Below are 13,346 nucleotides of genomic sequence, written 5' to 3' on the forward strand. Positions count from 1 at the left end.
GGACCCAAAAAAAGCATGTATAAGCTCAGATCAGTTTACTTTCAAGTATTCAACTGAGTTATTAAGTATATAATTCCTATATTGCAAATTGAAGAGTTTAAAATGGGTATATAACATTATAATATACGTATATTTAAATCTAGCGATAACATGAGCATGATTAGAAATAAAAAAAAGAAGTTAAATAAAATTGATGTAAAACCAGGTGTTCCAAAATATACATTTAATACGTTCCTCGATTTGAATTTGAATTCGAAAAATATCCGATAAGTTAAGCCTCATTGATATTATCGGGCTGAAAAAGATATACAGAACAGAAATGTCTCCAGTTATAAACAAAAATAGTTCAATTCAATGACAGCCAAAAATAAGTGTTGTGTAACGTTAAAATGATTCATACAATTGTTGCCGCTTTCGTCAAGTTAAGCCTGAACCAACAACTGATTCCTATATTTTTTGCGCGTTTCTCCTTCCCACTTCGTCAAAAAGTCTCAATAAAAAAAGAACACATAACCTTCAACACGCTTCAAGTCCTATTCTAATAATGCTTTATAAGGACGAACGGCAAGCTGGAAAATAAAAACCGTATAAATTATATTGATATTTTAACCCACCATTTAGCTGATAAGCCCCAGCTAAGTATGCATGTTATCTATGAAAAGAAAAAACAATTCATGAGCAAAACACAAAACAGAATAACAAATGACAACAAAGCAAATTCAAAAGAGAAAAAACCAAGCGTTCAACTCGTAATATTACTTATACATATACTTATATATATTTATTTGTGAAATGTATATGTATGTACTGCAAATGTGTTTGTGCGACAATTGCTACACATACAAACAAGTACATATATAAATGCATATATTGCATTAAGTGCAAAAGTCCAACAACATGCATTAGTTATATATATACATATATACATACTTACATATGTGTAACTTCACAGAGAGGAAACATTTAAATAAATGTATTTATTAGTCAAATGCTAAGAAAAAAAATAAATGTATATGAAAAGATAAGAGCAGAAAATAAGTGGAGCAATCCAGAAGAAATCTATTTACAACAAAAACAATTAAAAACTGCATTCAAAATGTTGGCAAAGAGCGAGACGCAGCTAAATGTGTGCGAAACAGATGCATCTACATACATATATTTTCCAAAACAAACAACTTTTTGAAAAGTGCAAAAGAGAGAGAAACTCTAAAGAGAATCAGATACAGAAAGAGTGTAGGGAGAAGAAGAATAACTTAAGCATATTTCCGAATTTCGCAAAGTGCTTCAAATTGCTGTCCACACTATTTTTCGATCTATGTTAGCTGTTTCTTAAATGTCCTGCGCAAAATAGAGAGAAGGAGAGGAATAGAGCGAATGCAATAGGCAGTTCCAACTAAATAAAGTGTATACATTTAAAGCCAGAAAAAAGTTCATGGAAAAAAAAAAAAACCAAAATGTTCTATTTGATGTTAAAAATGAAAAAAAAAAACTAATAAAAATCAACCAAAAAATATATGTGAAAAAAACCCAACGGTCTTTTGTATGCCATGTATGGGTGGGGGGGGGGGGGGGTGTTTGAACTACAAAGAAAATCAGAGTTCGTGTCTGGGGCAACCAGCGAATCGTTTAATTGACCGACTGATTGAGTACTGCGCTGGTTTCATGCTGATAGGCCCCACAGCGGATCACATGAGTGAGTGTCAGCGACCAGAAATAATAATAATAATTGATATAAATCCGAAATGTGTGGGAATGGTGGGCAGAACTTCATGGATGAGTATGCATCCAGCTGCAAATATTCTAGAGCAGGGGCGTCACTGATACCGGGTCGCTCGTATTGCTCACATATTCAAAGCTAATATTATAGCTAAAATAAAACATTTTGATGATCATACATAAATCATAAAAGAACAATTTGAACACAATTTGACACGTTCATCTTAGGCAATTTAATGCCAACTTCTAGACCACTGAAATTCGATGTTAGACTTAATAGTTTTATTTATTATTATTTATTTACTAAGTCGTTACTACTTGTTTACACATACGATATAACTGTATTGAAAACGTATATTATCATTTAAAACGAATAGACAATAGGCAATAAAAGCAATTGGTTGACATTTGGAGCGCTTACAATTTGGGCAGACCCGCGGAAATGGCGCTTTCGATGCCGCAATGATCTTCGCCGCGCAATATGCGGAAGAAACCGTTATCACCCCAGTCGGTGTTCCACGAGTTGCCAATTAGCCAGTATGGCACCTTGTTCTCGCCCCAAACGCCCCAGCCGAGTATGCGTATGGCATGACCGCCCAATTGCCGGCCATGGACATGCTGATAGACGCCAGTCTTGTACAAAATCAAATCCTCGTATACTGTGAAGGCACCCTCCACTGGTCCATTAGTCATGATTTCGCGCTGAATATCACGCGGATTGCGATTGATCGAATATGCCTTTGCACCAAAATGCTTGTCCTTGGCATAATCGACAGAGTAACCAGATTCGCACTTGTGCGTGCAGCTGGGTGTGTTGCCATTGTGGCAGGGTGGCCGTGTGCCGTTTACGTGATGCTCGCACGGCTCAACTTCATAGGGCCTGCATCCCTGCAAGATACAAAAAAAGCCGATTGACAAATGTGGCTGACTGTAGATTACGCGCTAGTCTACGGTGGCTTACCTCTTTAGAGCCATAAGAGCCACCGCTAACAATACCCTTGTGCGTCCAGTAGCTCCATGCAGCGCCGGGAAAACCGCCGTTGCAGCCAAAGCCGCAGGTGTGGCAACAGGACACCAAGTCATCGGCCGAGAAATGGAAGTTAACAGTGGCATTCGAGTGTATGCAAACCTAGACAAAACAAAAAACAAGTAAGCAAAATGTTCAGCCTAAACAAAGAGCACACACACACACACACACAAATCCATACACAAATTGCAACGCAATTTTGTGAAATCGATAAGCAAACTTTCGATAAGCATCGGGCAACTGCGTCATCTGCTTTGTTTGTGTGTGGTCTTCGCTACTTACACGATCGGACATGGCCTCGACAGCACCAAAAGCCCAGCACGAGCCGCAGGAGCCCTGATCACGGATCTCGCCAATCGTTGGACAGTTGGGCCAGGCAGTGCGCGCATCAAACTCTGCGGGCAGATCGCCGCCATCCTCCTCTATAAGATTGCCCAGCACTTGGTTTTTTTCGGGTAATGTAAACTTGTGCGCATCGGGATGTACGCCCATCAGGCCGCGTATATGGTGTTCCGATACGGTTGCATCAAAGTTGCGGCCAACCTGTTATTTAAAATGTAAATTATATTATATTATTATGTCACGTCAGCAGAAGGTTAAACCAAATAATATTGACACTTACCGTCCATGTCTTGGCCTTGCTGCGCACCAGCTCCATAAATTCTTCGCTAAGCATGTGCAGATCATCCTCTGTTGCGGCAGCTATGGCCACAAGGGCCAGCAGTAGAAAAAGTTTCATATTTCCAGCTGCCTAATTGTCAAAATGGCGCTGACAACGCAATTGAAAAATTGTCAGAGAAACAGTCGACTAATCGTTTGGGTATGTATATATATACACAGTTGTCGTTGCTTATAGATGTTTGTGCTTGTAATTAGCTGCTCGTTGGCTTTAGAATTGTTATTTTCTTGACTGGCAATCCCCAGCCGCAAGAGCAAACTGTTGAAGCATTTAGTTCGACACGATTTATATGCGTTGTACACTTCAAAGTGGCTGATAAGCGGCCATTGTAGTGATGGAAAAAGCGATGCGGATGCACTATCGATATATTTTCTGCTAATCGAGCAATACTGGTTACATCGATACTATTATTATAAATGCAATGACCAAGGCCCACAAGTTGCTAGACAAGTCTCGAATGAATCTTTAAATTTGAAGCCCATAGAAAAAACTAGATCAAGTTTTATGCAACGGGTTATCACCAACTTTCTACACTTGCAGCTGTAATTTTTCAAAACGCTGTGTACCTACAGCAAAAGTCTGTTAACCATTATGTTCCCTGGCTGTGTATTGCCCCTATATTGGGCACTACAGTCAAGTAAAATTGAAATATATTGAAGAAAAACAAGATAAATTGTCTTTTCTCATCAAATTCTAACAACTGCAATCAACCGTTATCCAAATTGTCTTAATATTTAATTTTATTTACAAATCTTGTACTACTAATATTATCACAAGGGCTTATTCTTTAGTTTAAACATACGGATTCCAATTGCTACCGTCCTCGGGCAACAAGTTATTCGTTATAAGCAATATCACATCTATGATCCACCAGACACCGACGCCGCCCATTGTCAAAAGTTTACCCACTGCGGTGCCGGTTTGTCCCAGGCAAAAGCGATCCATGCCCAAGAAACCCAGCAACATGCTGTAGATCAACGTGGTCACAAAATAATGATCCGTATAACGTACACACGGCACACCGTCCCGGAAGAATGTGCGTGCCCCGTAACAGTCGATATCCGTGTAGACTGTACACTGGACTTTTGTGTGCTCGACATCCTCGTAGAAGGAGCCACCGAAATGAAGACAGCCATAGCCCTTTTCCTTTCTAGCCGTTTCGTTATTTCGATGATCGATTGGTTCCTTGCATTCCAGAAAGTCGCGCGGCAAGAACGAGCACATTACATTCGGTCCCAAAGGATTGAACGTCGAGCTGGACGCAGAAGCTGCTTGTGAACTGGAGCCAACTGGCGACTGTGCCTGCACGGGTACAACCGACTGCACAGCCGTGCCGGAGACAACCGTTTGCGGTTGCTCCTTGTCACTGCGAGCCTGTATGGCATAAGTGACTGGATTTATGGTTAGAAACAAGATGACAACGCTTAAGAAAATTCGTTTTTGTTGCATTGCTGTTTTTACAACCTCGTAAAATGCACCAACACTAGAGATGAGCGTCACAAGTCTAGCAGTGTGCAAATAAGCATCGCGAGATTCAATAGTATCGATATTTCTTTAACACTGCTCATCGTACAAATGGCGTCTCTAAAATTCGATTGCTTGGATTTTATAAGCCGGTGTGTTTACCCGACCGTGATTTTGCCAAGAACGCGCAATAAACAAACAGAAAATAAAGAAGAAGAATGTTGAAAATGGAGAAATACGATGCCAACAGAAATCTGTAGTACAAATTGTTTTCATAAAATTTAGACTGCATCCAATTTGTCATGGATATATTTGAAAATATATGTCGCACTTGCGGCAACGACTGCCTGGACGCAATGAACATATTCGTGGACGGGGTGACGGTGCTGGAAAAGAGCGTTCCAATATCGGAACTTTTATCCACATGTATGCCCACGTCCGCGACGCTGCCAGCACTGAGCAAGAATGATGACTATCCCAAGCAGATATGCCGTGTCTGTATCAAAAAACTGATTATGATATACGAATTCAACAACAAATGGATAACGGCAAACAATGAGTTCAACGTGGCGCTAAAGTTTGAACAGCGCCGCAATCGTTCCCGACTTTCACAGCCAATGCCGATGACGACACTGGGCGAGCAGATACCAATTAAATGTACAGTAACGACTGTGGATGCAAACGTTGACTCCATTGCAGCAGACACCGCTGGTATTAAGGCGGAAAATATTGTGTTCAAGCACGAGCCACATGAGGGTATGTTTAGACCACGGAGGTAATACGAAACTCCAATTAAATATGTGCGCGCTATTTTTAGGTACGGAGATCGGGACACTGATCAATACAACTGATATGGACCACGATCTTGCCACAAAGAACAATGAGGCAATTTCGCAGACAATCAATTACCAGTGCGCTTTATGTGATGAGTGCTATCACACGCTTGCGGCCTACCAGAAGCATCATAAAGTCAGTCACCGCAACTCTCAATTCTTATACTATACGCCAGGACAATAGAGCTCAGTTATATACACTTGATTGTTTTGTTTTACTTAGTTATTTATATTGCGGCGCAAAAAAAAAAGGATGAAAACAATCAGATCGCACACTTTTCTTAGTCGTCCTCGTCGTTGCGCACCTTCTTGGCACGAGGATCATCGTGACGGAAGACCACATAGCCCGTTTTGTAGAGTCGATTGTCGCCATCCTTGGCGTAGTAGTTGGCGAGACCAATGCCAGCCATGACGATGCCTGTAAGAGCCAATACCGAGCCGCCAACAATGTCGGGTATCTCGTTCCAGGCGCGCTTGAGCAGGGACGTTGAGCCTCGGGCGGCGCTTGCTGACATTGTGGGCGTCTGCAAGTACACAAAGGGGCTGTATAATTGTTTAAATATTTGTTGGTAATTTCTTTATACTTATTAAAAATACGCGTTTCAGTTACACAACAAGAACAGGCCCAGTTGTTTAGCGATGTGATTTGACAGCTGCTGTATTTATCAGAGCTATCGATAGTTGAGATCAGGCTGCCAGACTGAAAGCAAAATCAAATCAAAGTAGCACAGCCAATCTAGTTAAGTTGGCAGCGCTGCATAATTTCGACATAAAATCTGTTAATCTGGCAAACTGTTTAGATAATTATATTGACTAATCAGTTGAAATATGGAAATGTACATGGATTTAGGAAATATTTGCTTTATTTGCCTTAGCACCACTAACGTACTTGTGGATCTGTGCGATGAGCGATTGCGACAGCCTGCAGGGGAACCCACCCTGGCGGACAGCTTACTTGCCTGGATTAACTGGGGCCGTATTGAAAATGACTCAAAGATTTGCTCTACTTGCATTTTGAAGGCACCTATAACGGATACATTTAAACGAATTTGTCAGGAAATTTTGCAAAGTAATCGTGAACTGCGAGCCCGTAATGCCGCCGCTGGTCAATAAACGCTAAAAGAATTCGTAGCAATATGAACCATGTTCAAACATAAGCATTCAGTTCTTGAAGTTCTCATGAGTCAACATCAATCGACCTTAATTTTAAATGGCGATAAACATAAAATAACTGTTAAATTATTTTTAATCGTTAGTATTAAATGTGTTTTTTATCTTTTACAAGTTTCTTTAACTAGAACACATATCAACAGTATAAGCTATGGTTTTGTCAAGGATCCTGCATGAAAGACATTGTTTTGTTGTTGTGCTTTCTTTTTTTTTTTACTAATATTAATAAGCAAATCATTTTTAACGGTAATATTGATTGTATAGACCGATTGGTCTTTGGCGTTGCCAGTCTGTTATTTATTGCACGTTTAACAGTTTGCTTACGACTTAACAGTCACGCTCCTAAACTTAACAGACTAAATAGCATGACAGTTTCGAGTAACAGGTGCGTAAATATCGCACACCTCTAATTCTGTTTATAAGCTTTTCAAAACATCTAAAATTTCGTGCAGCGGCAAAGCAATATGACGGCTATACCGGGAAGAGCTCTACACTACGTATTTAAGATTGGCGACCGTGCTAGGAATGCGTTTTTCTTTCGAAACATTCTGGGAATGCAGGTAATATGAAGGACAGGCGAGGTACTTCTTGGGGCTAACTTGCGAACCCGGTTATAAGCGTAACGTATGTGTGTGTCTGTATGCACTGTACATATGTATATGGGGGCAATTACCTAGAATATCTAATTATCTGAGAAAAATGACATGGCACTTTGCAAGTGAATACAATGCCAGAAGCGTATTAAACTAAAATAAGATAAGCACCGGCTGGCGTTTAAATTCTGATTGTTTTCCCCATTCAATACTGGAATAGGTATTGCGGCATGAGGAGTTCAAGGAAGGTTGCGATGCGGAATGCAATGGGTAAGTTGTGTTTGGAAATTGTGTGTACATAGCTTTAGGGAAATCTATATTTGTCACCACTTTCCATGTGCGCAGGCCTTATGACAATCGCTGGAGTAAGACCATGGTTGGCTATGGACCGGAGCATACGCATTTTGTCATCGAGCTGACCTACAACTATGGCGTCAAGAGCTACGAGATGGGTAACTGCGTCTAGTTAGACAAATTTCAATCTTCTCAATCGAAATCTTGCAGGCAACGACTTTGGCGGCATTACAATTTATTCCAAGGATATATTAGCGCGTGCCGCTCAGAATTCCTATCCGGTTGCCAAGCAGGGCGACAGCAATGTGCTGACCTCGCCAGATGGTTATAACTTTTATATTGTGGAGTCATCGCCCACTGCCAGCTCAGATCCAGTGCAGCAGGTTGAGCTGAATGTTACTAACTTGGCCGCGACGCGTAAATTCTGGCACGAGCTGCTCAACATGAACCTGGTCAATGAGACGGATAATTCCATTTTGCTTACTTATAATGCTAAGCAGACGTCTCTGCGCCTCACGCTTCTAAATAAGCCCATTAACCGAGCCAAGGCCTATGGGCGCATTGCATTTGCAGTACCCGGCTCTGTGCAGAAACCATTATTCGATGCCGTAACGGAAGCGGGCGGCACCATACTGAAGCCATTGATTACACTGGATACCCCCGGCAAGGCAACGGTTACGGTTCTCATTTTGGCCGATCCCGATGGTCATGAGATATGCTTTGTTGACGAGGAGGGCTTCACAGAGCTTTCAGAGCTGGAGCCAAATGCTGGTGACCAACTGGACAAGTACATACGCAAAGATCCATTCGAGGAGAATAAGTAGACGCGAGCCGTTTATTTTTATGAGAACTTGTTGAAAATCTTGCATACAAATTAGAAAAAATATTTTTTTTTGTTGTGGTTTTTTACAAAGTTTCAATATATACAAATTTTTAGAAAGTGTATTAGATGATGATCTTGCTAAACAATAATAATGGTAATACGAAAGCGCATGGGGATTAGCAGGTAGTCAAACCTGATGCTGTGTTTTTACCAGTTATGGGCCATTTACACTGAACTCGCAACTCGCAACTAGGTGGCAACTACAAATTAACTTAAAAGAGGGGCGGACGCTACTGTGCGTAATACCAGGGCTATAAAAAAAAATCTGTAAAAGTATGGCATCCTTTGTGATTATCTGCTGCCTCTCAAAGTTCAGCAGTTCAATTTGCCAAATATAGCTTGAGCTACACATTTTAGGCTACTTTTTCATAATGTTGTTAAAAACTCGATTTTATAGTCCAATGAACCTTTACAAAAATTGATATTCTTGCGGATTTTTGCCTTGTTAGAACTTCTTGAGTCGCAGCTTGGGGCTGTCGCTGTCGCCGATTAGCTTTATGCGCCTTTTCTGATTTAGCAATTGTAAATTTGTTATATTGCTGCTCAGCTTGCAATTAAGTGTACCAGTAGAACCACAAAACAAATGTTTTCAATTTGAATTCGAAACTTTGTAATGTTTGACGCCAAATTTTAGCGTTGCCAGACAAAAATATTTAGCAAAACTTACAATTATATTTAGATCTGCATTTTCCTCCCAGTGGACAACATCTTAATTGAGTTTTCAGATAGACTTTTGAGAATGAAATTGAAACCGATTGGATGGGAAATTTTCCACAGTCGCTGGTGGATTGCCAAGACCGCGTCCTAGCGTGTAAGCCACAAATATTAGATACTTAGCTCCCTATGGTCGGTCAGTCAGTCCGGACAATTAGTTTCATCCAATTGACAATGTTGCTTACCGAAGCATTCCGGAAATATTTGTCATAGACTTTTTTGTGATTTTAGATATTTTTGTGGACTTTTAATTTATATTAAACTCGATTTTAGTTTCGTTTAAAGCGGTTTTCTACATTTTTTTGTTATTTATTTTTTAGGCTGTTCAATTTTTTTCTTTGAACCTTTTGAGTGTTTTATTTTTAGATCCAATGAATACCACAATATCTGATCCGAGCGTGATGGCGCCTGCAGCCGCCTTGGTGCCACGTCTGCAACCATGGGAGGTGATGGGCTGGCCGGCTCAACTGCATCGCTCCATTTGGCGTAGTTGGGCCCTGACCTACGCCCGGAATCGTAACAATATGGCCGCTATCCATTATTTTAATAAGTGCATTGATGAGCATGACGACAATCACTTTTTGACCCTTTGTTTGCGAAGTAATTTCAATCGGCGGATAGCCCAGGCGGAGGAAGCACTGGACGATAGCAGAAAGGCAGCCAAGATAGCACCGTGGAGTGCGATTGTTAATCTTCAAATAGCTGATGCGCTATATGATCTAAATAAATTCGAAGAGAACAAAATGTCGCTGCATAACGATGCGCGCTTATATTCGGGCACCAAGAAGTTGCCATTCAATTACCGCCTGCTAGTTGTCAATAGTAACTTTGAAGATAATTTGGGCGATAGCTTGAGGCCGTTTTTTCTGAAGAATTTGGCGAACATGCGCAACATATATGAGGAACTACTTAAGCCGGAAAAGCCAGCGAAAGCATCCACTCGCTGGAAGACGCTCAAGGATTTAAATGAATGCGACGTTCACAGTTTGGTGGAGAAGAAAAAGGTACGGATATCACCATTGGAGGCAGCCCGGCGCAAGCGCAAGACAAAAATCTATTATCAAAATTATTTAAACGACTCCTGGATCGATATTGCCTTTCTGAAAACTTTGCGGCATAATCCCATCGTGCTGCTAGACAAATATTATAATTCTGCCCACGAGCGCGAACAATATTTGAATAGTTCCTATGAGTGCGTCAAAAAGTTCACGAAAATGTTGCACGCCCGTAGCCCCATGTATAATGAGACCTATCAACGGATTACCAATCCGGAGATCTTGGAACAAATGCATCAAGAAAATAGGTATCGCATACAGTATCAAACACGAAGAAACATGCTATCCATTCTACGAACTATTCGAGTTTTACGTGAACAGAAGGACATTCCGGTGAGTAGTGGACTCCACAAAAAAAAAAGAAAAGACAGACCGACAAAAAATAACAAAAATCGACAGATTACTAAAAAAAATTTGCCATCTTGTTAATTTTACTTATATCCGCGTCAATAAGTTCAACCATAAAACAACAAATTTACCAGGAGCTAAAAAAATAATTGCATTAATGCTAAGGAAATTTAAATGGTAAAAAAAATAAATAATAATAAAAATTATTATTTAAAAATGATATATATTATATACATATTTGAAAACCTTTATTCTGACTTACCATACTGCACCGCGCAGCTTCAACTGATCGAGAGGCAGCCCTACTTATACGCAGGCGCTTCCTCTCAGAGCTCACATTCATGATCTGCTCTTCGTATTTTTAAACAAACACAAATCTCACATACACACACACTTACGCCATCTGCATCGGCCGGCAGCGCAACATAAACTGAAAGCCAGCTGCAATGGGCAGCCTTTTTTATACTGCTGGCTCTTCTTCTTTCGAAATTATCTGCTCTTCATATTTTTCTACAAACACACCCGCACATACACACACACTTACGCCATCTGCATCAGGCGGCAGCGCAGCTTCAACTAAAAGCCAGCTGCAATGGGCAGCCTTTTTTATACTGCTGGCTCTTCTTCTTTGAAATGATCTGCGCTATGTATTTTTCTGCAAACACACCCGCACATACACACACTTACGCCATCTGCATCGGACGGCAGCACAGCTTTAACTGACGCCTAGTCGCAATGGTCAGCCTTTTTTTATAATGCTGGCTCTTCTTCTTTCGAAATGATCGCTCTTCGTATTGTTCTACAAACACACCCGCACATACACACACACTTACACCAACTGCATCGGGCGGCAGCGCAACGTCAACTAAAAGCCAGCTGCAATGGGCAGCCTTTTTTATACTGCTGGCTCTTCTTCTTTGAAATGATCTGCGCTATGTATTTTTCTGCAAACACACCCACACATACACACACTTACGCCATCTGCATCGGACGGCAGCGCAGCTTTAACTGACGCCTAGTCGCAATGGGCAGCCTTTTTTTATAATGCTGGCTCTTCTTCTTTCGAAATGATCGCTCTTCGTATTGTTCTACAAACACACCCGCACATACACACACACTTACACCAACTGCATCGGGCGGCAGCGCAACGTCAACTGAAAGACAGCCGCAATGGGCAGCATTATTTATACTGCTGGCTATTCTTCTTCCGCAAAGATCTGCTGCTAACATTTTTATACAAGTACACATGTACCTACATACTATTACGCAATCTGCATATCATATTAAATTATTTGTTTTTCCATAGCGCCTGCGCAAATTTGTATCGAAGGTAATGGGCGAGTTTGTTGTGCTGAAGACTAGAAGGATAATGCCTTGGAAAATTGAGTTCATGAACGAGGTCTACAACCATTTGGCATTGAGCTTATGCGAAATATATAGTATACCGGATTATAAGGTGTCGCCCTATGATAATGATTCCATGTGCCGTCTGCTTGGCGTTAGTCCATTAAAGCCGACTGAACCGCAGGGCGTGGTGTTTGGCGACCGTTCCACCTACGCCTACGAAGACAGCGGCGCCGCATTTGAACAGGCGCAGAAGTACAAGTAGGTTTTAATATCTCAATTAAAATTGAGTAAATGCTAAAGACTAAGTCCTTTCAGGCGGGCCAAAGCTGCGCTGGACGAGCGCTTGCATTTCGCCAAGCTGCCCATCGAGCGCAGCTATCTGCTGTATGAGATAGCCGACTGTCTATTGTCTCAGAATCATTTGGTGCATTGTTTATTGTTTGCCAAAAGGTCCATTGATGAGGCCGTTAGAGCCAATAGCAAAATCTGGCAATTTCTGGCCACCATGCTGCAGGCCAAGGCGCATGCCATACTTTGCAAATACGAGCGCCAGGCGGAAGTGCTCAATAATGCTTATAAGCTGGCCAAGGACCTTAAGTCACCCAGTCTATGTACATTTATTGAACTGTGCCGCATGCTTAACAGAGATTACATGACGCTGCGCAAAATGTCCATATTGGTGGCTACCAAACGGCTGCGCTGTAGGATATCAAATCGATCCAGTAGTCTCCTGCCAAACCAGACATCGCGTGAAGCTGATTCGGACAAAATGTCGGCCTTGTGAAGCGAGTGCTGTACAATTATGTTGCGGGACTTTCCCACACTTCTTTGTACACCACTCGCTTCTCCTGGTCAACTGCCGTTCATGTCCTTGTCAGCGCAAATATTGTTTTTATTTAAATTTATAAAATAACAAAAAAACACTAAATTTTTATGCAACACTAAAAATGAAAATCATACTACGTAATTATGTAAATCAAAAAAAGAAGAAATTAATAAATGCAACAAACTCTTATATTTGTAAAAATAAAACAGATTTTCAATGACTAGTTTTAGTTAAGTTAATGAACTAATGTATATCATGATCAATATTGAATTATTGGAGAAATATATTTTGTATTCAATCAATGATTTTCAAATAAAAGTGTGTTATAAAAAATCATACACCAATCAATGTGTTACTCGGAGTCATGAAAATCGCATAGAAGGGCAATTCTCATTTC

General features: G+C 40.8%; 6 protein-coding genes across 6 annotated transcripts; 3 read left to right on the forward strand and 3 right to left on the reverse strand.

Moving 5' to 3' along the window:
* Positions 1-2,052: 2,052 nt before the first annotated feature.
* On the reverse strand, positions 2,053-3,700 carry CtsB (Cathepsin B). Its single transcript, XM_064680798.1, has 4 exons — positions 3,366-3,700; positions 3,026-3,286; positions 2,678-2,845; positions 2,053-2,604 (listed from the first exon to the last, which is right to left on the reverse strand). Exons 1-4 carry the CDS (start codon positions 3,480-3,482, stop codon positions 2,134-2,136), a joined length of 1,017 nt encoding a protein of 338 aa, XP_064536868.1. The 5' UTR covers positions 3,483-3,700; the 3' UTR covers positions 2,053-2,133.
* A 444-nt stretch (positions 3,701-4,144) lies between these two features.
* Positions 4,145-4,910, reverse strand: amrt (amaretto). Its single transcript, XM_064680799.1, has one exon. The coding sequence runs from the start codon at positions 4,869-4,871 to the stop codon at positions 4,215-4,217; it is 657 nt and encodes a 218-aa protein (XP_064536869.1). The 5' UTR covers positions 4,872-4,910; the 3' UTR covers positions 4,145-4,214.
* A 118-nt stretch (positions 4,911-5,028) lies between these two features.
* Positions 5,029-5,924, forward strand: Dlip1 (Dorsal interacting protein 1). The gene is made up of 2 exons (XM_064680800.1): positions 5,029-5,642; positions 5,704-5,924. The coding sequence occupies exons 1-2, from the start codon at positions 5,189-5,191 to the stop codon at positions 5,901-5,903; spliced, it is 654 nt and encodes a 217-aa protein (XP_064536870.1). The 5' UTR covers positions 5,029-5,188; the 3' UTR covers positions 5,904-5,924.
* Positions 5,925-6,000: 76 nt separating this feature from the next.
* Positions 6,001-6,234, reverse strand: NdufA3 (NADH:ubiquinone oxidoreductase subunit A3). Its single transcript, XM_064680801.1, has one exon. The coding sequence runs from the start codon at positions 6,232-6,234 to the stop codon at positions 6,001-6,003; it is 234 nt and encodes a 77-aa protein (XP_064536871.1).
* A 1,058-nt stretch (positions 6,235-7,292) lies between these two features.
* On the forward strand, positions 7,293-8,721 carry LOC135427483 (glyoxalase domain-containing protein 4). Its single transcript, XM_064681002.1, has 4 exons — positions 7,293-7,449; positions 7,703-7,752; positions 7,828-7,934; positions 7,987-8,721. Exons 1-4 carry the CDS (start codon positions 7,354-7,356, stop codon positions 8,598-8,600), a joined length of 867 nt encoding a protein of 288 aa, XP_064537072.1. The 5' UTR covers positions 7,293-7,353; the 3' UTR covers positions 8,601-8,721.
* Positions 8,722-9,637: 916 nt separating this feature from the next.
* On the forward strand, positions 9,638-13,115 carry r-cup (ryder cup). The gene is made up of 3 exons (XM_064681043.1): positions 9,638-10,761; positions 12,083-12,381; positions 12,439-13,115. The coding sequence occupies exons 1-3, from the start codon at positions 9,745-9,747 to the stop codon at positions 12,905-12,907; spliced, it is 1,785 nt and encodes a 594-aa protein (XP_064537113.1). The 5' UTR covers positions 9,638-9,744; the 3' UTR covers positions 12,908-13,115.
* The last annotated feature ends 231 nt before the right edge of the window (positions 13,116-13,346 follow it).

Source organism: Drosophila montana, unplaced genomic scaffold, assembly GCF_035044405.1.
Source record: "Drosophila montana isolate Dmon_TW-CO22-7 unplaced genomic scaffold, ASM3504440v1 contig_2178_1, whole genome shotgun sequence".
In the NCBI taxonomy this organism is placed as follows: Eukaryota; Metazoa; Arthropoda; class Insecta; order Diptera; family Drosophilidae; genus Drosophila; species Drosophila montana.